At 37.8% G+C, this 27,080-nt stretch overlaps 1 protein-coding gene across 3 annotated transcripts in view; it reads right to left on the minus strand.

Annotated features, from left to right (window-relative positions):
* The window catches only part of LOC131439674 (alpha-mannosidase 2), a 370,256-nt gene that overhangs the window by 7,252 nt on the left and 335,924 nt on the right, over positions 1 to 27,080 (minus strand). For all 3 annotated transcript variants that reach the window (XM_058610992.1, XM_058610994.1, XM_058610988.1), the window contains 2 exons: positions 3,313 to 3,405; positions 3,046 to 3,240 (listed from right to left, as the gene is read on the minus strand). In XM_058610992.1, the coding sequence (XP_058466975.1) occupies positions 3,046 to 3,240; positions 3,313 to 3,405 (288 nt within the window). The remainder of the gene's footprint in view (positions 1 to 3,045; positions 3,241 to 3,312; positions 3,406 to 27,080) is intronic.

Below are 27,080 nucleotides of genomic sequence, written 5' to 3' on the forward strand. Positions count from 1 at the left end.
ACGATGGCTACATTCCATTATCCCTAGGGTATCGACGAAACCTTGGTTCAGGGGAATGAACGTGAGTCGCGATTTCATTCGTGTTATGTCGCGGCTCATGTCGATGACTAACATGCGGGCCACCCGCCGGGTCTTCGCAGCCTGGGGGTGTTTTCCGCGGTCCCACAGAAGGATGCGGCAATTTTAAATACATTTTCACGTCACCTGGCTGATCCCAAGAACGGAGGACCACTCCTGTCGATAACTAGCACGCGGGCCACCGGCCGGGTCTTTAACTCGGGGGTGTCTTCCATGGACCCATACGGCCAAGCATACGGCCACTACCATTGAGTAGCAACGTCACCAGTGAAACATTAGAGGCCAGCACCTACACAATCCTTATTATTAGAAAATGCCTTTGGCATCATAGAGCTAACGCATTGTGCCTTAATAAATATATCTTATGAAAAAAAAACCATTTTTAGGTTAAAGCCGGGTCTAAAATATAATAAAAAGATTCAAAATTTAGGTCAAGAATCCCGGCTTGATTCCATAATTCTGGTTCAGAGTTCAGGTGCGGAGTTCAGGTCCAGGCCAAGAAATTGCGATCAGAGTCCAGATCCAGATAAGGAATTCAAGTCCAATGGTAGAAAAAATTCAAGTCCAATGGTAGAATGCTATTCAAGTCAGTGGCGTACCGAGGAAATTTGGCACCCGGGGCAAAATAAGAGTTTTTTCCGAATTCCGCAAAGATCTTCGGAAAGCAAAAAAAAGGTCCCAAAGATGACTTTGCCGCCCCCTTCAAATGTAGAGCACGGGGCGAAAGCCCCCTTCAACCCCCCCCCCCCCCCCCCTTCCTTGGTACGCTACTGTCTACAGTCTTGGGTTAGGTCAAGAAACCAGGTCCATAATCCTAGTGAGCAATTGAGATCTATCAATCATGTGTAGAACCCAGATTCAGAATCCAGGTCTATGATCCAGGTTCAAAATTCAGGTCCAAAAGTCAGATACAGAATTAATGGCCGGGTTCAGAATCCAGAGCCTGCATTCTGGCCCAGAGTCTAGGTTTAGAATTCATGTCCATAATCCAGGCACAGAAATCAGGTCCCGGCTCCAATTTTAGGTCCAGAATCCAGGTTCGTATTACAGATCCAGAATTCAGGTCCAAAATCAGATTTTAGGTTTAGAATCCACAGCATAAGTCAGGTCCAGAATCCAGATTCTGAATTCATGTCCCGTATCCAGGTTAAAAATTCAGGTGTAGAATCTAGGTCCAGGGCCAAAAATTTTGGTCCTGTATCTCTTGTAGCGGAATCCAAGTTGTAAATTCAGGTCAATATCGAGTGTTAGGCCAACATTTCAGGCACAGTCCCAGAATTTAGGTCCAGAGTCCATGTCAATAATTTTGAAATTCTAAAATTCAGACTTCGAATCTAAACTTAGAAATCTAAATCAGAGCTCAAGTCTAAATCCAGAGTTAAGGTCTAAAATCCCGGTCCGGAATCCAAGTTTAAAATGCATGTGTTCAGAATTCAGGACACCATACTCAGAAAACAGATCAAAAAAGCAGGTTCAGATCTCAGGTTATAGATGTAGGTCTAGAAACCCGGTCCATGTCCATAATTCTGGTTCAAAGCTCACCTGTATTTGAAGTCCAGATCTAAAATTTGGATCTTCAATCCCAATCAAGATCCAAAACCCATGTCAAAAATTCCAAAATTCCGATAATCAGATCCAGAATCCAGGTCCAAAGTTGAGGTCTAGAATCTAGGTCCAGGTTTAGGTCAAAAATTCAAGTTATGAATGTTGATCAAAGTTCAGAATTCAGGGCCATATTTCTAGTAATGAATTGAGATTCAGCATTCAGATTCAGAATCCATATTCAGAATACATGTTCAGGTCCCTAATCCAGATCGTTAATTCTGGTCCAGAATCTGGGTTCAAATTCAGGTTCGGAATTCATGTTAAGGATACAGGAGAACATATTTAGAATCCCGGTCCAGGAGCATAGTACAGGTGTGGAATTCATAATTCTAGAAAACCATATTCAGAATCCTGATCTAAGCCCAAAATTTACGTTCAGAATTCTGATCAAGATCCTTAGTCCAAAATCCAGGTTCAGAAGTTGGATCTAGAATCCAAGATCAGAATTAGGATTTATAATCTAGTTTCAGAATTTAGATCATTAGTTAAGGGTGCAGGTCAAGAATCCATCCTTGGTTCTGGACCTGAACCGATGGATATCGATTTCCAGAATTCAGGTTCAGGGATAGAATTTTAGCCCAAAATCTAGAGTTTAGGTACAGAATCCAGGTCCAAAATTTAGATCTAGAATCCATGTCTATATCAAGGTTCATAATTCAGCTTCAGAATCCGGTCCTAAATGCAAATCTAGGTTTTTAATACATGTCCAAAGGTCCGATACATAATCCATGTCTAAATCCAGATTTTTTGTTCAGAATTCAGATCCAGAATCCGAGTCCTATATTCTGGTTCAGAGTACAGGTCAATAATTCAGGTTTCAAGTGTAGAATTCATACATAGGTCTGGACCTGAACCTGAATTTAGGTTCAGATCCTGATCGATTTTCAGGTTCCGAGTCTGTAAAGAAATTTACAGATCCAAGATTTGGACCTTGATTTGGATTAGTAATAAGACAAGTCTAGGTTCAGATGCAGATCCAAATCTTGGTGCAGACCTGAATCTGAATCAGAGTCTGGAGCTGGACTAATAACATTACAAATCCAGCTCCTGAACTTGGATCTAGACCAGGATCTGGTTTTGCCAAATCTTGGATTTGGGACCGAATCTGTACCTGGACTTAACATATGAAATGATCAACTGCAGGATCTGGACTTGGACCAATAATGTACCATTAAAACATTGTTTATCTTGTAATACTTCTGAAGATTTTGGAGAATGTTTCATCAGATATGGAATGTCAAATTTAAATCTAGAGTAATTAAGTTACACTTTGAGAAAATTTACATGATCTGAGAAAATTTGGAATAGAAAGAACACTGGTTCGTATGATCGCTACGTTTGGTTCAAGCATGCGAAACTTACCCTTTGTTTAGTGGGATGTGCCTGATCCCACCACATCTGCAGGAAGCTTATTTCGCTCCAAATGAATGACATGTTGCTGTACTCGGGCATTTTGGTCACCGCAAGATTCAGAATCTGGCGTGAATCCGCCTGGAAGTAGTTGACGAACGTTTTGAGCCAGCCAGGATCGTTGTGGGAATGCGGGACAACCACAATCTGCGGAACGTAAATAGAGAAAACAGTTGAAAAAAAAAACAAACAAAAGTATTCGAATCTGATTCGAGTTACCTTCAGTGGCGGTCTGGTTGGATCTTTCTGTAGCTTTTCGTAGCGACTCTCGAAGTCCTTGTCCCAATACTCTTTGGTTTTCATCCATTCCGGCTGCTTGTCAGGTATCCACAATCCGGCGTTGATGGTTTTATTGAAAGAGAAAAGAAATAAAAAAATTGAAACCAAATTAAATCGAAGATCTATTTTTCGGTGATTTTTGTCTCGGTTTTGCTTCTACGCCGCTTACGGTGAAAGGTTTTATGTCGCTTTATTTTCAGCTTTAATGCCCGTTCAGAGGAATTAATGTAATTGTCTATGTAATAAGATGTAAGCTTTCGATGGAGAAATCACCCGAAATACAGTATGAAAATCAACGGTCCCAGATGGACTCCTCCAGAGTAGTGCTTGTTTATTTCATCAACTGCAATTTCCCGAAGAATTCAATGAAATGAAAAAAAAAACGAAAGACCAAAGTTCCACGATACTAAATTACACTTTGATACACTCGAACCAAGGTTCTTAGTATGAAAAAAAAAGAAACAATTTCACATACCACGCATAACAGCCGTGGTCCCCCAAACCCGTACTCGAAACCAACGAGGATCATATCATCATTGTCCGTGCGCGGGATGCGATTTCTCTTTTTTTGTTTTCTCCCGTTTCCATTTCCGTCGACGGGAGTAAACACTGAATACCCACTTTTCTTCAAAGAATAGAAGGGGAAATGGTTGTTAATACTGCCGCTGTTCTAATAGGAAGGATTATAAGTGAAACGTTGCACGTTCCGAGGTCTGAGCGCTTTTCATTTTTCGCGCACTTCATTCGCGGCGTCTGGCTGTCAGAAGATTGATTGGTGATAAAAAAGTTTTTTTTTCCTTTCGCTGTTTGTTCGCTTCAGTTTTAGTTTGCAGAGTTTTGATTGAAAAAATTATTTTTAGCCTTCGAAGTTGGGCTTGGATTCGTCGCCGCAGTGTGGCAAGAGGTCGGGCCACAGTAAACTGCTGAAATCAACACTCCAAAAACGGAGCTGCTGGATGGATTCATTGCTTCATTGGATGGGAGAGAGAAGGTGCCACTCCAAGGGCGCACAATTTCACAAACAATAGAGACTGAAATAGGATGCTTCATCAATTGCGGGTGCATATAGTCTTATCTACAGTTCATTAAAACCAAATCAGTAATTTAGTACTGAATTTTAATTAGAGCAATTGCAAGGAAATATACAATTTGGTTCACTACAAAATCAGACTATAATTCATATAGAAAGAATATGCAACATTTTTTTTTAAAGATTGATGTATGATTCATAATTTTTTTCATTAAGACAAAATATGTCAGATGAAATTATACAAATACAAAAATCCATCTTAATCCACCTAGTGGTGTGGGTGTGATAATTTATTAAATAATTTCTGACACTAATTTGTTCTTCTTTTGACACCAATTAATTCAGATTGATTCGAGTAGTTCACAAGAGCATACTTCAGCGTTTATGTCACATAATCGGCATCATTTCTCAAACCAAGCGCTTGACATTTGCGTTGTCTATTTGTATGGGGAGAGTGATACTAATCTAAAATATCCATATGGACATTTTCATAGCACAACCGAATTTGTTCTTATCCGTGATCGATAAACTGTCCAGATTCGCTACTCTAATCTTAATGAAAACCAGATCCATTCCTGACATTCGCAAGGCGATTCTAAAAAATCCTTAATCCATATTGTGTTTGTGGGAAGTTTCTTTATGAAAGCACATAGAATATATATGTTCTATCAATCAACTATTAACTTTATTTGTAATTATCTTTTAACACGAGCAGCCGTCAATTCGAATGCGCGTCTAATACTAATGAAACTTTTATATACAGTGATGCCATACATAATAATATTTATTTGTATTGAGTGACCAAGGTGAATACACAACATTTCCTTCCTCTTTTCAATTGTGGCTTCATGGAGAATAACGTTGAGGTGGATGGCGTACTCTCATCGATCGACGAACTACTGTAGGAATGTTATTTCCGTTAGGGCGTATCGGGCTATTGTTTGGCGTATGAAGTTCTTGCTCCTGGAGTAACGGAACAACCGGGGAGTTGCTTCGCTGTTGTGACGCGGTGACACTTCCATCTAACCCGTAGAAGCGGACACGCAATGGAGAATTCTCAACCGATGATTTCTCTTCGAAGTGCTTTCTGTCGATCCGGTCCGAATCCGATTTAGATCGCATTTGATCAATGTGACGTTTAAACATTTTACCTTGAAACTCAATCTCGTAGTGTAGGTCTCCTTGTCGAGCCTTGACTATTCCAGGAATCCACTTATCCATACGGGGGTTTCCCGAAAGAAAGTAGACCTGTTGACCCTCCTCAAACTCACGGAAGGACGGTTCAAAAGAGGCCTGTTGCTTTTGAGACATTTTGTTGCTAATAGTTTCCGGTCTGACCAAATCCAATCGAGTTCGAATATTTCGTCCTAGAAACAACTTTGATGGTGACTCACCCGTTGTAACATGTGGTGTTTGGCGATACTGACGAAGAAATACGTTTAGATTTGGTTGTAACGAGTTAGCGGTAGTTCCCATTCTCTTCAAGGCATCCTTTACTGTTTGTACGTATCGTTCAGCCTGGCCGTTGGTGGCTGGATGATACGGCGCTGACAATTTGTGAAACTTCACTCCCGTTTGTTGCAAGAACTGTCTAAATGCAGCAGCAGTGAACTGAGGGCCATTGTCGGAAACAACGGTGACCGGTGCGCCAAATGTTGCGAATAGCTCATCCAGTATTCTAACTGTAGCTTCTACGGTTGTCGAGTGAGTAACTTTCACTTCAAGCCACTTACTATAAGCATCGACTACAATCAGCAACATAGTGCCTGCTACTGGACCTGCATAGTCCACATGGACGCGTTCCCATGGACCTTTCGGGTATTCCCAATGATGCTTATCAAATTTCGGCGGTGCATGAGCTTGTTGTGCACATTCGGTGCAAGATTTCGCAGTTTGTTCCAGATCTTGATCAATGCCGGGCCAATAGACGAATGAACGGGCCAAACATTTCATTTTGACTATACCGATGTGTGCTGCGTGAAGATCGTTCAAAATAGCCTGACGAAGAGACGGTGGTACGACCATACGGTGTTCGAAAAGCAGACAATTTGCAGCCAGTGTATAGTTTGCCTCTGGATTCTTGTAGCCTACACTACCCAAATGTCGACCTGCTTCCAGCTCTAGGACAATTTTCCCCAAATGCGAGTCCTTTCGAGTCTCACGGGCGATATGTTCTGCGCGAACTGGTAACTGCTGAATTTGCTTCAATGTAAAGCAATCAAAATCATCTTCTTCTCCTTCGTGTAAGGACAGCTTAGCAGTGTTTTTGTGCGAAGCAAATCCCGGAATGCGAGAACAATAATCCGCATTCGCGTTCTCTTTTGTGGGTTTGAATTCAATATCGTAATTGAAATGGGATAAATAGTCCGCATAATTTGCCATGCGACTGATGCACAAGGCTGGCAATGTCTTATGAGGATGCAGAATCTGAGTAAGCGGTTTGTGATCAGTAATCAAGATAAACTTCCGGGCATACAAGAAATGAAAAAACTTCTTAGCTGCCCACACTATAGCGAGAGCTTCTTTGTCAACTTGCGGATATAGCTGTTCTGTAGCTGACATTGTTCTACTCGCATATGCAATTGGACGCTCTGTACCTCCCTCCATTCTGTGTGACAATACAGCACCCAAGCCAGTTTTACTAGCATCTGTAGCTAAAACTAAAGGAAGTGAGGGATCGTACTGTGTTAATACTCGTGGAGATATGAGTTCATCTTTTATATTCTCATAAGCCTTCGCTGCTTCGGGTGTCCATTCGAAATTCTTCGCTGTGATTAGGTTTCGTAAGGGGCGCGCTTTTGTAGAAAGATTGGGGATAAAAGCACTATAATACGTCGCTTTTCCCAAAAATAGCTGTAGCTCATCCGCAGTTGCGGGTCGAGGAGCATCACGAACGGCTATGATATGACTGTCAGATTTGTGCAAGCCGTTGCAGTCTATCTTATGGCCTAAACAATTGAGAACTGGAGTAGCGAACACACACTTGGAACGATTAAGTCGAAGACCATAATTATTCAATCGATCAAACGTCGCGGCTAAAGCGGATAAAAGATTTTCGAATCCCTCAGCGAACACGATGATATCATCAAAAAAATTTATAACATTTGGCAAACCATGGAGAATGGTTTCCATCCGTCGTTGCCAAATTGCGGGAATGTTTGCTGCTCCATACACTGCTCGAGTCGGACGAATAAGACCATGTGTTGGTGTATTCAGAGTTAGAACCTTACGAAATTCCTCATCAATTGGGAGATGCGTATATGCATCAGTGATATCCAAGTGACAAAATAAATTAGCTCCTTTCATCTGATTAAATATCATTTCAATTTTAGGGATCGGATGTTCATCAACAATCATTCTTGGGTTAACCGTCGGTTTATAGTTACCCGTAATACGCAAACTACCATTTTTTTTAACGACAATATGTGTAGGGGAGGCCCACTCGGAAAAATCAACTTTCTCGTAGAAACCGGACGCAATCTTGTTATCTATTTCTTGAGCATACTGATCACGTAAAGCGAATGGCACATCACGGGATTTTGCAAAAATTGGAGAGACTCCTGGTTTTAGATGCACACTGGCCGGCGGGCCGATTAATTTTCCTGGGATTTTACTAAACACGCTACTGTAATCTGTTAATAGCTGGTTGAGACGCAATTCCTGATTGCGTGACATCTTTGGCTCATCCGTGTTTAGCGATAGCACAGGATCGACAAACGAAAAGAACCGATTCAAATCGAGCACATCAATGAAATGCGATATCCACTCTCGACCGAACAGTGTGTCTGAGTTACCTGATACCACGTATAATGGAAGCTTGCGTGTGGTAGATCCTACCGTGACATTCACCGACACTCGCCCGATACACCGAATGGGATGACCGGTGTAACTACAAAACTGTTTATTCGCTTGCTCCAGTGCGAAATTTGGTTTTATTGCTCGCAGTGTGGTTTCACTTACTATCCCACAGGGGGCTCCAGTATCTAGCTCCATAGCTAGATTATGTCCATCGATTTTAACGTTAATAATCCGCTTACTTATCGCGGTGCCATCGTTAACTTTATCCAATGAGTGTAACATATCAATATCTACTGCAGGAAGATCATCTTCTATCTGATCGGTGGATTGACCCGAATGAAATTTTTTCGATTTGCAAACTTTCGCGATGTGTCCCCGTTTTGAGCATATGTAGCATTTTGCGTCACGAAACTGGCATTGATTCCGCTGATGTTGACCTCCACAACCATTGCAGGAGCCTTGCTCACCAGTTTGTTTATTTTTCTGCTGCCTTTCTCTTGCCAATTCTAGATAACGATGTCGGAGTGTATCGCGATTGCCTTTTCTTGTTTTTGGTGCCTCATATCCAAATGCGTTCGTGGCTTCGGGTAAAAACGATTGCAATGAAGCTCGCACGTCCCTTGCAGTGTTCCTGGTAGCCTCCAGTGTATTCGCGATTTCAAAAGCCGCATCGAAAGTCGCTGGGCTCCTTGCGACGATTTCATCACAAACTTCTCTGGATTCTAATCCGTGCAGCAGCTGTTCGATTAACATTCTGTCCAAAAACTCGCCGTACTCGCAGCTGACAGCTCCTTGCTTAAGACGTAAAGCAAATTGAGCGATTGATTCATCTTTTTCCTGAACGATTTTCCGAAACTTAATGCTCTCCACATATTTATTTTTCACTCGGTCGAAATGCCTAATTAGCGTGTCCCGTAGTTCGAAGTAGGCAATTTCTGCTGGGTCGGTCGGGCTAACTAAAAACTTGAGAGCGTTGTTTAGCTCATATCCCATGTGTACTCGAGCGTAATTTGCATATTGAACCTCCGGAATGTTGCTTAACTGCAAAGCCCATTCAAATCGTTTGAAATAATCGGCGACAGAACTTCCTTCGGACGAACGATATTCTGTAATTGAAAAACACGGTGGTTTCGGTTGCTGTGCTACGGCTTCTCCGGGGGGATTCTGCTGAACTGCTTGTCCTACGGCGACTTTCAGAGCTTCAGCTATCATCCGGCACATTTCAGCCATTTGTTCTGGATCCTGCATCGTGATATTAGGATGCTATTACGCAGTTTATTCTTGTGACTTCGTTTACGGAACTGTACTTTTACTTCGTGACTGAAGCGAACACTTTTTACGTTGAAATTCGTTTTTTTAACATTCTATCCCACTTCTGACACCAAAATATTGTGTTTGTGGGAAGTTTCTTTATGAAAGCACATAGAATATATATGTTCTATCAATCAACTATTAACTTTATTTGTAATTATCTTTTAACACGAGCAGCCGTCAATTCGAATGCGCGTCTAATACTAATGAAACTTTTATATACAGTGATGCCATACATAATAATATTTATTTGTATTGAGTGACCAAGGTGAATACACAACAATCCATTTAGTTTTTTCATTAATTTTTTTTAGATGACACTAAATCTCGACGTTTCATGCAATTCTAAGACTTTTGGCATTAAATTTTTATTTTCAATTTCGGAAATCTCATATATTCCCTCCTAAAGTGATTTTTCAAGATCGAAAATTTTCAAACCTTTACCGCCAGTGGCAACACCCCTTACCCATGTCCGATTTAGCTCAAATTTTGCGTGAGGACTTTTTCCGCGGTGCATAAACTTTCGAGAACTACCGTAGATCGTAATCCCAAAATATTGGCACTCTTATATAAATTAGAGCGATAAAAAACAACGTGTTTTGTCGGTTACATCACTTATACCATCATATCTCAGGAACCAGAAGTAGCAGTCATTTAATCTTCGAACTTGATCAACGGGCCAATACTAGCTTTTAAATGGTCTCCGAGGCTTCGTTCGATAGTCTGTGTTTCCAGCAATTCTTTCTAAAGAGAAAAGCAATATATGATATAATTTCGATTATCAAATCAGAGCTTTTTGGTTGTCGAAAAATAAGTCCTGAAGATGAAATAGGGAAATGGCGTTATTACATATTAGTGCGCATCTCGTTGTGAGCTCCTGCTCCTACACTATTTACTTGCAATAAACATTGAGATTCGGCCCTATTAACTTCATTCATCTACATTTCATCTTCCCTGTTAATTTCATATCAATACGACAGACTTAAACGATAAAACATTAGGAACAAAACACGACCATTTTATGGTTTTCATGCTCGTAAGCAACATAATAATTGTAATAGTTCATATTTTAAAGCAAGGTTTTCAGTTCCCGTAGGCGTGTTTACGATATTGAAAAAAGAAATATTTTATTTGTAATACTTCAAAAAGCATAGGTGATCAATAATTCATTAGGTCATCTTCATAAAAAGCTTCTATAGAATTGAGTTAAAATCACATTCACAAAAGGAATACTTCTGCATTGGACGGATATTTGAACTCACACTTGTTTCTTTTAAACATAGTTGGATTGACTAATCCACGTGAAATTCATCGTGCGTTCATGAGCGCATAGCTCGCGATATTTGTGCTGTCACACGGAAAGAAATTCGTGACTGCTGTCATGGTTGGAAGAAATTCGTGACTGCTGTCATGGTTGGAAAATCATGAAACCAATCATTTTAACTTCTCATGAAATCATGATAATTGTTCATCATCCATGAACGATGAGTCTTCTCCCATGAAAATAAATTATGGTCCGAAAATGCGTTACTTGACAAATGTATTTCTTTAAAAACTCGTAAGTGAAATGTCAACAAGGAATACTATTTGAGTGTTATTCGTCATTTGCGTGAATCTATTCGTAAAAAGGGGCCGGCATTATGGGCCGACAACTCTTGGTGTTGGCTCAAAATCAACTAAAATGCATCTCTCCAATTTCAGGTAACGAGTGATTACCTTGAAAATTTAGGTAAGTGTAAGTTTACCCAAAGTGTTATTCCATGACATTGCACGTTACCCATTTTTACGATCAAGTTAAAGTTTGAGTAGATAACGACCTAATTTTGGGAAGCTTACAGAAGAGCTCGACAACAACATGAACAACATGAACATTTCCAATCGTTCTGAACTCTGAATTTTCTCAATAAAAAGTATTTGTTCGCGTGAAGTGAAACAGTATAATTTAAATAAAAGTTTAATTATTTCGCATTTTATGCTTGATTAGACTCCTACGAAAGAAAATTGAACAGTGCGCATTCCCGCAGTACACACAAACGAATAAGTCCAGTATATGAAAATCAGTGATGCCACGTATGCAGATTTATTTCTGAATTCACAGATTTTTGATTAACGCTGTAGGTATTGATGGAATTTACTTATTATTAAATGTTAAATTTGGAAATTTATATCTTTAGAGCATTTGACTCTCATTTTTGGTCGCTAAAAAGCGATATTTTTTTCTACTGACACTGCAACAGTTTGATTGAACAATCTTTTTAAACCTGCATAAAAAAAATTAACCTGGCATCCCTGATGTGAACGGCATACACTAATAAAAATTTTCACGATCAATTCATATGTAAACAGCACTTCAATTTAATATGCTTTTTCATTTCAATACATACCCAAAGCGATTTGTTTTAAGATTTCATGTGCAAATTCTCTAAGATGCAAGATGAGATTATTTTTCACTTAGCTTTGATGTGTTTTTCCTTAGGATGTGATGTGCTTTGCTATTAAATCGATCTACATGTGATAAACACCTCTTTTTCTAGTGGAAATGAGTACAGCACAAATGTATGTCACTATTTTTCACTTGGAGCTGTTAGCGGAATATATTCAATAGTGTCACTATTTATGTACAATTCAATTTCACTATTTCACTGTCACGTTATTACACTTTCACAAAGTCACTATACTTCAATGAAGCATAACAAACGTTACAATACAGATACGCGTATTTCGGAATGTTATTTACATCCTTCTTCAGTTTATCGGTTTTATAATTTATAATTTATAAAACCGATACACTGAAAAAGGATGTAAATTTTGTTATGCTTCATTAAAGTATAGTGACTTTGTGAAAGTGTAATAACGTGACAGTGAAATAGTGGAATTAAATGGTACATAAATAGTGACACTATTGACAAATGTGTGTGCAAAACACTTGATTCGGTCAACTGTGTTTCAATTGAAATCTATGAAGAAAACATTGTGATATTCATATGAAATTTATATAGAATCTAGAGGTAACGATAAATCTGATCGTTTTGACGTGCATTTCAGATAAACGTTGCATGATTTTCACTTAATATCAACAGTTTTTACACTCATTTTATGAGTTAAGTGTATATTTTCATGAATTTCATGTGTTCTACAAGCAGTGATAGTTCAAATGCTTTGCACACGATGCTAGCGCGTAAATTATTTTCAGTGTGGCACTTGTACAAAGACATAATATTAACAAGATATCCAGCTCTCACATTTCCTGAACAAATCACTGGCAACATCCTTTTTCTCATGCGAGTCCGCATTGAATCTCGTACATAGAAGTAGGGAAGAGATATGTCAAATTCATGCGTGCCAAAATAGCAGCATTGCGCACCCATACAATTGACATGACATGTTGAATGTGATGCCGTGCGAGCTGACAGGGTCTGCATTTGTACTAATCTAGGACAGGATCAGACAGCTGGCCTCTTTTTCCAGAAAAAAAATTTCTCTTCTTATTCCGGTTGCTCCCTGTTATAAATAATACATTCTTCGCGATCACTGTTGCCAGTAGAAATAATTATTTATCATTTGAAAACACTTAGACAAATGTTATATCAGTCAAAAATATAACTCTGAATTCATTTTGATCAGAGGCTTGTTATAAAGAAAACATTTAGTTGAAACAATTTAATTAAATTTTTCTAAAACACTTAGTTATTGGTAATTAATTTTTACAGCTATATTAACTAAAGTATCCAACATATTTAATTTGAGAGAAATTTTAAGTAACAATTTGAATGCCTAATGGTTTTGATTATAATTTATAGGAGTTTTGTAATTGATTTTTCAATCACTACCTGTTTTATGACAACTATAATAAATGTCTCTTTTGACAAGTAATATCATAGTTTTCAAAGCTTCTATAAAACCCTTTACCTAGACTAACAACTGGACTAAAAATAATACAATTTGTACTGGAATAAAACCATGCAAATACTCTTAATATTACTTTCAAACATTTTCTGTTTTCACTTAAAATCTTTCATAAATCTAGTTCTGTGTGTGTGCGTGTTCATTGGATGACAGTTTCACTCATAGCTAATTTGAGGGTTCTAAAGTACATTTATGACACATTTGTTGTGGGCTATTTGATTAATCGCTTCTTAGGTTAAGCGAAATTTGCATTAAGCAAAATTTCATGGCCGCCATTTTTATGTTCTATACCGTAGCATTTATTGGCATCAAATAAACTTCGAAATACAAAAAAACGAGGAAGTATGATGGACAAGTTTTCACGTCACGAAATAGTTTTATACAAAAATGACGATGAATCACAGAAAATAATTTTCATAAATCATGGAGACTTTCGCAAAAATCGCATTTATTTCACGGTGATTAGTTATCCGTACATTCACGATAAAAATAAAAGCGCATGTTGTTTCTACGTTCAAAAAAAGCCTCAAACCCGTGAATGAAATTTAATATATTCTTACTGATTGCATTGAAAGCACACATGACATACACATAGTCAAGAAAAATATTATCAAAACGACAGTTTATTTATAGCGGAATTCATTCCACCCGAATAATTTTAATGTAGATCGTAAAGCTGGTTTCAAAATTTTCTTGAATTTGGAGTTTTAACGCAGGTTTATGCTGATTCTTCACATTTCTTTATAATCCTTATGAAGAATGGTCCACTTCCCAACTAACCAAAAGTTCGGATAAAAGGGACTGATTTGGCTTAAGCAGCTCTCAAAGTTAATCAATAGCATTCTAAGCAGCCCTTTTTTTAAGTAATTATCCACACTTGAAAGTTCGTGCGACGCAGCGGAACGAACTTCTAAGCTGCTTCTAGAATACATTGTTCAGCTTCTATGCAGCGAAAAAGTCAGATGAGACCTTTTATGATTATAAAAATGGAGACTACGAAGCAATGAATAGATTTCTTATTGAACTGGACTGGAAATTTTAACTTTGCAATAAGGACTGTAATTCTGCTGTCATAATTTGGTCTGAGATCGTCTCTTACGCAATAAATAAGTTCATTCCCAAGAAGGTATGTCGTGCATCAACGAATCCACCTTGGTCCAACTCTACATTAAAATACTACAAGTCAACCAAAAGGTCAGCACTCAGGAAATTCTCAAAACGCCCCTCCGTTCAACTTAGGAACTATTATCTGTACTACAACACTCGGTACAAACGTTTGAACAAAGCGCTATACCATGCACATCTACGCCGAATTCAAAATAATCTGAAAATCAAACCGAAAAACTTTTGGAACCATGTCAATACTCAACGGAAAGAAACTGGATTGCCAAACCAGATGTCATTTGATGGAATAGAAGCTACCACTACTTTTGACATTTGTGAACTATTTCGCAAACACTTCAGCAGTGTCTTTTCCGCAGAAATTTTGAGTAGCCATCAGGTTCTTGAAGCAGCAAGCAACGTACCTATACGTCCTTCTATTGGTTCACATCCTATTATAACTACCACAATCATAAAATCCGCATGTGCTCAATTAAAATCATCATATAGTGCCGGACCTGATGGTATAGCTTCCCTAGTGCTAAAAAAATGCTCCGAGAGCCTTCTCGTACCATTATCACTAATGTTCAATACCTCACTACGTACCGGAGTATTCCCCGATCCGTGGAAAAAATCATTTAGCTTTCCTGTGTTCAAAAAAGGCGACAAGCGACAAATATCCAACTACAGAGGAATAGCTGCGCTGTGTGCAGTTTCTAAGTTATTCGAAATAATCGTTCTCGACTTCATCACTTATAACTGCTCTAACTACATTTCTTCAACTCAGCACGGTTTTATGCCTAAACGATCTACATCTTCAAATCTAGTGTCTTACACTTCATTTATCATCCAGTCATTACAAGCGCGACTACAGGTCGACTCTATATACACGGATTTCTCAGCTGCTTTTGACAAAATAAATCATCAAATAGCCGTTGCTAAATTAGCAAGGCTTGGATTCAATGACGCACTTTCGGCCTGGTTTCAGTCTTACCTAACAAATCGTGACATGGCAGTAAAAATTGGTACCTGTATTACCACGCCTTTCCAAGTGAGCACCGGTGTACCTCAAGGCAGTCATCTCGGACCCTTCATATTTCTACTTTATTTGAACGATCTAAACTTATCGCTGAAGTGCCTAAAACTATCTTTCGCCGACGATTTTAAACTGTTCCAGCTCATCAGAGATTCTGAAGACACTGTATTCTTGCAGAGAGAGTTGGATAATTTTACTATGTGGTGTGACGTGAATAGGATGTTATTGAACGCAACCAAATGCGTCGTTATCTCATTCTCTCGTAAACGCTCAACAATTATATCCAACTATACTATCGCTCAAACAGTTATTAAGTGGGAATCCGTAGTCAAAGACCTAGGCGTTCTCTTGGATTGTAAACTAAGTTTCAAGGAACACATGGAATACATTATCTCAAAAGCTTCTAAAATGCTTGGATTCGTATTCCGCGTAACTAAGCACTTCACTGATATATACTGTTTATAAGCGCTGTATTGCACTTTGGTCCGATCTACTCTCGAGTACGCTGCCGATGTTTGGGCACCGTACTATCAAAACGGCATCCAGCGTATTGAATCTATCCAACGCAACTTCGTTCGCTTTGCACTTCGTCGTCTTCCTTGGAACGACCCTCATAACCTTCCCAACTACCAGGACCGTTGTAAGCTAATTGATCTTGACCTGCTATCCGTTCGCTGTGATGTCTCGACAGCAGTTTTTGTTTCTGATTTAATATTATCACGAATTGATTGTCCAGATCTGTTACAAAAATTAAATTTCAACATCCATCAACGCAGTCTTCGATACCAGCCATTTCTGAGGTTACCTCGTGCTAGAACAAATTATGCATATAACGAACCTTTCCTCAGCATGTGTTGCCTTTTCAATCGCTGTTCTGATGTTTTCGATTTCCACTTGTCGCGTACTACTGCAAAAAAACGTTTCCGGAATACTCTCTCTAGTTAGCTTTAATTCTATCTACGATCTCAGAGACAGGCACAGTTAGAGTTTTCATGTTACTTTATTTATTTATTTATTTATTTTTTAATTTGTTATGTTGAGATAAAGATTAGTGATAGTTGTATTTTTAAGCCAAAAAATGTATCTGTTGGATATTTGTAATCTGTAGATGCAAAAGACGAGAAGGTTTTATGCCTGTTGGAGAAAGAGGTTTAAAGAACCTCAGCTCCAGCGGGCTTTTCCCGGCTCCAAACAAATAAACGAATAAACGAATAAACGAAGTTCAGGCGGAACTTGTTCTGTACTTCGAACTGTCAAAAATTGCCACCTGTTTTCTTAAGCAGCTAGAAAGTTCACGCGGAAATTGATCTGTACTTTCAAGTTCTCAAAAGTTCCGCGTGTACTTTTAAGCAGCAAGAAAGTGGACTTTTTAAGTAATTGTGGAACTTTTGGTTGCTTGGGTTGGCAGGAACATGCTCTTATAGAGGTTTTCAGTAGGCTTTCGTGGAGTTTAAAGTTTTAATGCAAGATTTATTATGTAGTATTGAAGACAGCTACAAGTATTTATTAATATTGAAAATGTTAATTGGGATACTAACAAACAGAATTATCCAAAGATTAGGTGCTATTCTCAAGTACAACTAACATAATTAATATTCTCGTCCATATCACACTTAGTGATTTTAGGCTTTCTCTTTGTATCATCCAGTGATTGCTAAATGTACTCGTATATTCTCCACATTGACAGGACTTAAAAACAAATTGAGCTTAAATCCCATTGAAATTAATAATTTTAAAAAGATAATACGAAAAACAAAATATGCAATATCAAACTACATTGTTACCGACGATACTGACAATACTTTTTCTACCACCCTGCAGTAATATTAATTTCAACAACTTGTACTTGCTAATGTCAATTTCAACCAATCACGAGCTGGTCCGAAACTGGCTCTCGAAGTGGATTAACAGTTGTCAGGTCCTGTCCCATAGGTACAAATATTATTGTGTAAGCAAAAAGATTCATAAGATCGACAATATTTTTAAAATACATTTCATTGTTTTGTAATGATGCAAACATATTTTGTCAGTAACAAGTTATCACCTTTAGTGTTCGCGTGCTGGCAATTCTTGGTTGATTTTTCAGGAGGCCGTATAAGCAAGTGACAGTTTCTCTTTGTTTACTTTCTCTTTCGATTATTGTGATGTGATTATAGAGATTTTCTTGGATTTCACAATTCTGTTTGAAAGTCAAAGATTTCGGTTAGCATTTTTATGCAAAAAGTTGAGTGGTAAACCGTTTGGTAATTAATAGAAGAGACAGTAAACAAATAGAAACTGTCATTAGAATTAGAAATGACGCCAACTCATTTTGTGAGGTTATGTCATGATCATGTAGAACCTAATCGAAAATATTTGACTTGTCAGTTGATTTTTTCATGTTGTTTTTACGAAAATAACGGGTTTCAAACAGAACAATAGCTCTCCTCTCTGTTCTGGCAATTGCTTTCGGACTAAGGCCATACAATCTTCTTCTTCTTCTGGTTGGCGTCACCTCATTGACGTCGATTGGTGGCACAGCAACTTAGGCTTTATCGACAGTTAATTTCCGTTTATAGTCCAATGGACTATAAGCTAAAACGAGTAAGTACGGATAAAAATTTTATTATTTCTCGCGAAATACTCGAATTTTCACCGCACTAACACGATACAACGTGCTCACCGGTTGAGAGATTCATTGGAAGTTGCTATGTAATCAACTTTACATAGTATTAGTTTTCCTACAACGAATGACACAACCGCAGAATATTCGGCTTCTCACCGTCGCCGGCGGTCGTTAATGTTCGGACCTTTACCGATTTTAACATTTTGATCAGTGGAGAAAGTTCTACTAGATTAGGTTTTTTATTTGAAAATTGCACCGTTTTCCGATCCTATCTCGTATGAGAAATGCACGAATATAAAAGAAAAACAACAATTCCATAAATTTACATTTCCACAATGATCACTTGTTTGTTCGATAACATTGTCGAGAAAACCGACAAGCTTTTTGCCGTTCCTATCTGTGCCATTCATATATTTTCCTGTAGTATGGAAATTCTATTCCGACCGCAGCAGGAAAATATTCATGTATGCACACATGAAAACCTTCCTGCGGCAAGCAAGATAGCTAGTCATAATAATTTTCCAGTAACCTCAATCGGCATTCCTATCGTTCGGTTGCAAAAACAACCAACACTTTCCAAACAATTGCAAAAAGAAGGTGGAATGTGGGGAAAAAAAGAACTCGGTACGTAGTTCGTTACACCCTCGCCGTCCAAGGAATGGAATCCATATTGTACCGATGACAATGACGATATTGCCGGCCGACAATGAGAAAACATTTCGTAATAGATCAAATTATTATTGGTCCAGTCTGGGGTTACGCCCAGTCTACTGCGATTGTTTTCGTTCCGTTCCAGAAGGATGACTAACGGGGGTAGACAAAATAAGAAGCTGTGCTGCTGTTCGTCACTGGAAGAATTGACAAGTAATGTTCCTTCGTTGTCGTTGAAAATGATCGGAAAATGAGTTGGATTTTTTCGTCGTTGTCTTGTCCGGTAAGAGTTTTATAAAGTTTTGCAGCAGGGTTTGAGCAGGGCTGTCACACTTCGTAATTACGCTGTCCGGAATAATAAATGATGATAATAATTATGGTGACAGCTTGTTTTGATGAAGTCGCATGGTTGCTGTATTTTTTTTAATGTGCCAAGTGGCACCATAGAAAACGTTTTGTTGTTCTATTTGTCACCATCAGTTCATGTATCAGGTGTACAACTTCGCTTCCGTTTTTTTTCTCCAAAATTAAAAGCATTGTTGTGAAAAAGTGCTTACAGATGTATTATTCAAAGTATTGTCCGTCGCTAGCGACAACTTTCTCCCATCTTCCCGGCAATTTTCAGATCCCGGGTCGAAAAAAGGAGTCCTTTTTAGACGCTATCCATGAAGCAATCCATTTTGCCAACTTTTCGAAGGATTGAAAATGTTGATCTGCCAGGCCGAGTGCCATCGAACGGAATAGGTGGAAGTCAGAAGGGGCGATATCTGGGGAATACGGTGGGTGGGGCAAGACTTCCCATTTCAGCGTTTCCAGGTACTTTTTGACTACTTTTGCGACGTGAGGCCGTGCATTCTCGTGTTGGAGGATGACTTTGTCATGTCGCTCTTGATATTGTGGCCGCTTCAGGCGCATCAGTAGTAAATCACACCGAGCTGATCCAACCAAATAGAAATCATAACCTTGGCGCCGTGAATATTCTGTTTTGCTTTCGACGAAGTAGCATGCCCGGGCTTTCCCCATGATTTTGTGCGTTTAGGATTATCGTATCGAACCCACTTTTCATCAGCGGTTACGATTCGATGTAAAAACACCTTACGATTTTGTTTTTGAAGCAGTTGCTCACATACAAATAGACGGCGCTCGATGTCCCTCGGGTTCAACTCGTACGGCACCCAGTTTCCTTCTTTCTGAATCAGGCCCAGGGCCTTGAGGCGTTTTGAAATGGTTTGCTGACTCACTTCCAACGATTCGGCAAGCTCTTCTTGGGTTTGGCACTAATCTTCATCAAGCAATGCTTCTAGTTGTTCATCTTTGAAGGTTTTCTCTCTTCCTCCACCATGTTTGTCTTCGACATCGAAATCACCATTTTTAAAACGTTGAAACCACTCCCGACACGTTCTTTTACTCAGAGCAGCATCACCGTAAGTTTCTGAGAGCATTCGATGCGCTTCAGATGCATTTTTTCGAATTGTAATAGAAAAATAAAACTCCCGCAAATGGCGAGAATTGGGCACATAAACAGACATTTTCGAGCGGGAATAATACGAAAACAAGAACAACTGTCACTGAAACGGCGATGACAATTCGTTAGGCACTGTACACACTGACTTTAAAGGCATTATAATCTATGTATTTTGACCAGCCTCAGCCGGTACAGCCACCTATCGGAAAACTGCGGAAGCAAAGTTGTTCATCTGATATTATTTCAGATACGGACGCTAATCCGAATCTTTTGCTCATACGGAAAGAAACAAATCAACTCAGTTGATATTTTTGCTTTTTAAACAGTTAAATTTAACAAAACAATGGCAAAAACTGCCAGTAGATTAGATTAGTGATAATTTTTTATGCTTAGATCACAACGTGCTGTGCGTTTGGTTGTCAATTTTCGTTTGTTTACTTGTTTGTGCGGTTGAAATTCTGCATTTTCAAAATGTCGGGTATTGAAAAGGAAGTGAAAATTAAGATTCTGGACACATGGCTAAGTGAGAAGGGTATTACCGACGACACGACCTGCCACTCGTCTATTAAAACTGTATCGCAAATCTGACTACCCCTCAGTAACTCGTAGCGTCAAAACGAAATTGCTTGAAAATTTGTTAGAACTGGCAACTCGATTTGATAAATTATTGATTCCGAATATCAGAAACCTTGGATACTGTTTTTCAAAGCCATGTTCATGAAGGTAAACAAAACCAACTCCGAATCGATAGACCAGTCGCGTAGTTTATCACTTTGTTTGTTTTTATTTTTTTAAAGATACACAACATTGCGGACCCTGTTCATTTTGACTGAATTGGGATCCACAAGAAAATCGTGCAATGAAAATGAGTTTGAGACACAAAACAATTTTTGTAGTTGTATGGTAGGGGCAAATCAGTGAATTATTCTAAGCTTTTTCTTAGCCCAATTTCCATCAATCCAGATTTAGCGGGATTGTAATTCAAAGAGAATTGGTACTGCTGACAAAATGCGGGCGCTTACCTTAGTCGGTTCATATGGAAAACGGCAACGGTCACTCACTTTGAACATTCCCAAACCATTAATAGAGCTTTTGTTTTGTTTGAATACTTTGAGCTTTGAACGAAATCGTTTCGCTGAATCTCAATCCGTCTGACATACAATTGCCAAAGACTTCAAAGATCCGCTTTGCTTGGAGGCTTTATATTGCTGGTGTCCGTATCAAATATCGTGGAGCCTTAGACTTGAGCGTGTTCAGAAACGCTTTGTTCGCATGTCATTACGACATTTGCCTTGGAGAGATCCTGTAAACTTGTTACCATACCCGGACAGATGTCAATTATTAGGAATCGATACTTTACAGCGCCGAAGAAAAATTCAACAAGCATTGACCATTGCGAAATTAATAAACGGGGAGATCGATGCTCCAGAATTGCGTAGCAAAATTAGTTTCCGAGTACCAAGCAGATCATTGCGATATACGACTCTACTTCAAAATGGATTCCACAGGACTTTATTTGGAAGTAACGAACCTATAACTGCGTGCACACGAGCTTTTACTTCTGTTGAAACAATTTTTGAGTTTGTTAAACGATATATATATATATATATATATATATATATATATATATATATATATATATATATATATATATATATATATATATATATATATATATAAATTTTTGAGTTTGATGAGCCTTCCCGTCGCTTCGCAGAAAAAATGAAACGAACTATATTATAAAGACTGTTTTTTCTATGTGTTAATTTATTTCACTTGACGCATTGTAATTACTTTTTGTTTTGTGTTTGTTGTTTAAAAGATAGTGGTTTTTGCGCCTGTCTGAGAATGGCATGAAATTTGTTCAACTCATATAGGCTTTTTCCCACTCTGTCGGTTTATTTAGATATATGTCCGATGAACCCAATAAGAAATAAATAAATAAATAAACATCAAAGGCAATAATTTTTTGTCTAATTTTTTCTCACATCGATTGATAATCACATCGAGATTGTTACAATTCTTTTTTTTGCTGTGTGCTTCTATTGAAAATGACATAATAATATTAAAATCGAAATATTTCTTTGAACTCAATATCAGAAACAAGACAATAGTTCAACAATATTTATTCTTGAACGACTGCACTCGAAAAAAAAACTTTTCATAAGATGGGTAAAAATTAATGAAACTAGTTTAGAGTGTAACGTTTACGTGTGAAAAATTTCGGTACAATGTGTCAAGTGGCAATCGAGATGACTTCCAAGCAGAAATTTTTTTTGCACGTTTGTGGAAAAGGCCAGTCAAATAGGATCGCGAAACAGTTGAGAATCAATAATTCAACTGTTCGCCGTGTGTTAAAATCATTGAAGGAGACCCAGATAACCCAGATGGCAGTGGAACAAAAGCGAAGAAATGAAATCCTGCGAACGTAAGGAAAATGAGAAATCGCTTCAAGCACAACCCGATTGGCACATTTTCGGAAAACTGAATTAGCGGTAGCGCCATTTTTCATTGGCAGGTGTCGCTATCGGTAACAAAGGAAAGGAGGGTTCTTCCGAAAATTTTCATATCGGCAGTGATTTGCAACGATTTTCTTTGTTTATTCAATGGTACAAATGAACGGCTGAAAGCAAAAGTCGGATAAGTGCAACTTAGTTTGGAAAACCCGTTTAAGTATTTTTGAATGCAAAAACCGGATAAAAACATTGAGCGCAAAAGTCGGACATGGACTTTGAAATGCAAAAACTGTTTAAAAACATTTTTATTGCAAGAACCGGACAAAAATACATTGAATGCAAAAACCGGACAAAAACTTAACCGGTTCTTCCAAAACAAATGTATTTATCCGGTTTTTGCATTCAAAGTTATTTTCGGCCAACTGTCGCTGCGGGATAAAGCATGGGTCGCTAGTTTGCTGCGGGTGGCGTGATACGTAAGCACATTTTCATTGAGCCTCGTCTTGGGAAAATCGAATGTGATTCGATAATTATGTCAACTCTACTTTATAGATTTTAATGGAAACTCTTTGCATAAGTTATTAGAGAAGAATCATTAATGTAAACATAGTTCGTATCTGTTTTCATACGACGGAACTATATTTTCCATAATGGATGGAACTGATATACTTTATTAATGGCTCGTAGCTACGATGCATAAATGTTCACAAAATTTATAATGTTCTCGCCAGTTAACAAACAAACATGTATTAAGGATTACTGGAAAAAAATGAGAACAGATATGTGTTTCTTTTGATAAGGTCAATATTCCTGTTAATCATCTGTGTAGTCAAGTATGCCTATTAGTGGTTTCAGTTCGAGGAACATCATAGTTGTATCAGTTCAATTGTAGATATAACAACAAATTTGAAATTTTTATTCAAACGAAATTAGAGTGAAATATTCAACATATCTTAAACCTTTTTATTAATATATGATAACTATGCTATATTCATGTCGGCTCTTTTATTCATTCAATGTATTCATGCAATCCTTCGATTGTAAATCGAGTGATTGAGTTTTATGTTTCGAATAATAGGGTCAATATAGGGTAACTGTACTCTTCTCATATACTAAAATCATTGCTTAAAGTAAGATCTGCTGTCTTTGTTCAAGCCACTGGCTCAAAGGGAATGGATGGAAATAGGATCATTCGCATCAAGTTTTCGCGTTGCTAAAATAGCAGAATTTCTCAATTCTCAAACCATTTTTTCTCAGATACTGTTTCTTAGAGCCGAAGCAAAGATGTTGAATTCGATTTTATCACAATTTTTTGATTGAAAGTCGAGTTATCAGCTAGAAAATAAAGCGAATGAACAAATGAGATGACTGGCGGTATAAAAATCTAACTTATGAGATATCTGGTCTAGTTTCATTTTCCCTTATCAACAAAATAATAATCTCTACTTGACGGTCAAGGATTGCCGAGGAGTTCCTTTTTCTTGTAGCTTTTTCCTAATCTGATCGGAATACTGCATCTACAAACGAAAGAACAAGCAGTGTTGCATAATGTTAACTCTTGCCAGTTTAATAAAATTTTCTTTAAGTTTCCTGGTAAATAAAACAAAACGCAAAAATTTATTCACTACATCTCAAACGACTTTTCATACTTCACCATTTGATTAGTTCATTCAAACATCATTTTCCTGTTTTTATGATTTCAGAAAACCTGGGAACAGTGACCGCGTTTGTGTGTGTGTTATGCGTTATTTATTTACAGCGTAATTAATATTGTTAGAATGTGTTGCAACAAACGTGAAAGCAAAACTTTTTTTAAAAACATAAACATAATGGAGCAAACAGATGGTGCCTATTATAGTGGTAATGTTTTAAGAACATCTTAAAAAATTCCGAAATAAAATATTCCTACTAATGACGTAATTGCAGGTTCTCCTAAGGTTGCTGTCAGAGTGAAAGCGCCAATGCAATTTTATTTGGAGATAGAAAGTGCGTATTTCTGTTACACATGCACACAAACACATTAATTTTGTTATTTAAACGAACTGATTCGAATGGTATATAATATTCGGCTGTTTGGTCGACGATTCAAAATTCGGTTTGCACAAAATGTATCCTATCATCTTTTCAACCTTAGTATTAACGTAGCACCTTTTAATTAACTTAATAACTTCCATTGAATACAATCGTTTTATACCGCACCTCATTTATTTTTCCGTGATTGATATCAAAGTCCGATGTCCCGCAACTTTCTCGGAAAAGACAAAGACTTTCTGTCACTTGAAAGAGAAATGTTCAAAAAAATTGCGTCGAGAAAGGACTTCGACGAAACACAAAGATGCAAAAACGGACTATACCAGAAATTAAGGCTCAATCCTGTTGTAAATGCAAAAAGTGCCCAGAAAAAATAGATATTGATCGCCTACAGCAACTGTTTAACGCATATTATTATTAATCCAACCACGCCCAGAAAACATTATTCTTGCGATCATCTGTTAGATTAAGTCCTGTAAGTGATACAAGAAGAAGTTGCCATTTACCAGTGGTAAAATCTCGGAAAGGAGAACATACTTTCGCATATCAACTGACAGATAAACATGGTTTAGTTCATCCGGTATGCCGCTGCTTTTATATTTATATCAAATTCCTAGCTCCACAATCAGTGATCTGAGCGTACGAATCTTACTATGGACGATCATCATCACAGAAGAATTATTTGAAGCAAGGACTTACACTCGCAGCAATTTTTGGAGTATTCGAACAAAAACATGGAAACTGTGCTTCGTATAGCATATTTCGAAAGATTTTCAATGAAGATTTTAATCTGACGTTTAAGTTACGCCACACGGACACTTGCAAAACTTGCGATTCTTTCGATGTTTCTTTGAATGATCCACATAAATCTCAAGACGAACGGACTAGATTGAGCGAAATGCAGAGGCAGTATCATGATCTATCTAAAATGTGACGAATATGCAACCTCTAATCTTGTGTAACGACGAGCTTTGTTGAGTGAATAACACTCTAAAATCGTCTCAAAAGGGCTGATATAATAGGGATTGCGATTAGGCCAATTGAAGACGTTTGAAAGATTATTGGATTTGCCATTATTGTACAGATTGTGCCATTTATAGAGGAAGGATTTGTTAATTTAATTTTCATTTCGATTATTTTTTTTTGTTCAAGGAGATATGTTACATCTATTTTTTGAAAATGATATCGCGTCTAAGCTGTCCTTTGTCCTTGAGTACAAAATGTACCCTTTTCCGGCATTTTCCATCGTTTTGACCAATGTATCGGTCGATATGGCGGCGATTTCACGTCGTATGTCGACTTTGAGTTTTGCTATGCGTCATGACTTATCAGCGTATACCTTGGATTTCAAATAGCCCCACAAAAAAAGTCTTCTGGCGTCAAATCGAGTGATCTCAGGGGCCAGTCAAAATCATCGTTTTGCGATATGACTCGTACGGGAAACAATGTTCATAACAAATCGATTGTTAGTCAAACCGTATGGCATGTTGGAAGCGTCATTCCAAGACAATTTTACCATGGAATAGTACACACTATAATTGGGTCGCCCGATGCTTCCACTTTAAATGGCTCACCATGTATTTGCAAGAATGCAACTGGCCCAATAAAATAAAATTTCAAAAAAAAATCGTTTTGAATCTTTTCGCTTCCTCACACGAATGACTATATGATCTCAGCTTGTGTTCGCATTTCATTCCAAAATTATTTAATTTAACAATTGAATGTACTTTTCGCACTGTACTTTTTGCAGTTTTTGTGTTCGGGTTAATCAAACGAAGTTAAAGCTCTCCCTCCGTTTTTAACTAACAGTTTATGGCTACAATGTACTGTTGAATATTATGAGCTAATAATGCAAATTTTACAAGGATACCCGATCGTCAAGCCCTAACAAGTTTATAACAAAAACCTGTTTTCGTAGCAAGTGCTGATATAAGTCTGGTCTCGTTAGTAGTTGAAATATCAAAATTTTCTAACAAGTATCAAATAGAGAAATAGTTTCGATATGATATGTTAATCGGGTGATGGGGCAAGGATAATACTTTGCAAAATTTGAGACAAATAAAAAAATAAATTCGAAATACATGTGTTTCAGTGAAGATAATATTCGAATCAATTCTTTCGATTTTTGCTCTATCCTCTGAGTTAACGCCATGCACACATAAACATATTTTGTGCAATTACGCCTATTTTCATGCACATATGTTGAAAAGGATATTAAATTCAAAATTACTTTACAGTTCTTTATTTTTCTTTTTACCCAAGAAGCAAACCTGAGCATTAATTGAAAAATAAAGTTTCATTCATTTAAATTCAATGCA

This window comes from Malaya genurostris, chromosome 1, assembly GCF_030247185.1.
Source record: "Malaya genurostris strain Urasoe2022 chromosome 1, Malgen_1.1, whole genome shotgun sequence".
Classification (NCBI taxonomy): Eukaryota; Metazoa; Arthropoda; class Insecta; order Diptera; family Culicidae; genus Malaya; species Malaya genurostris.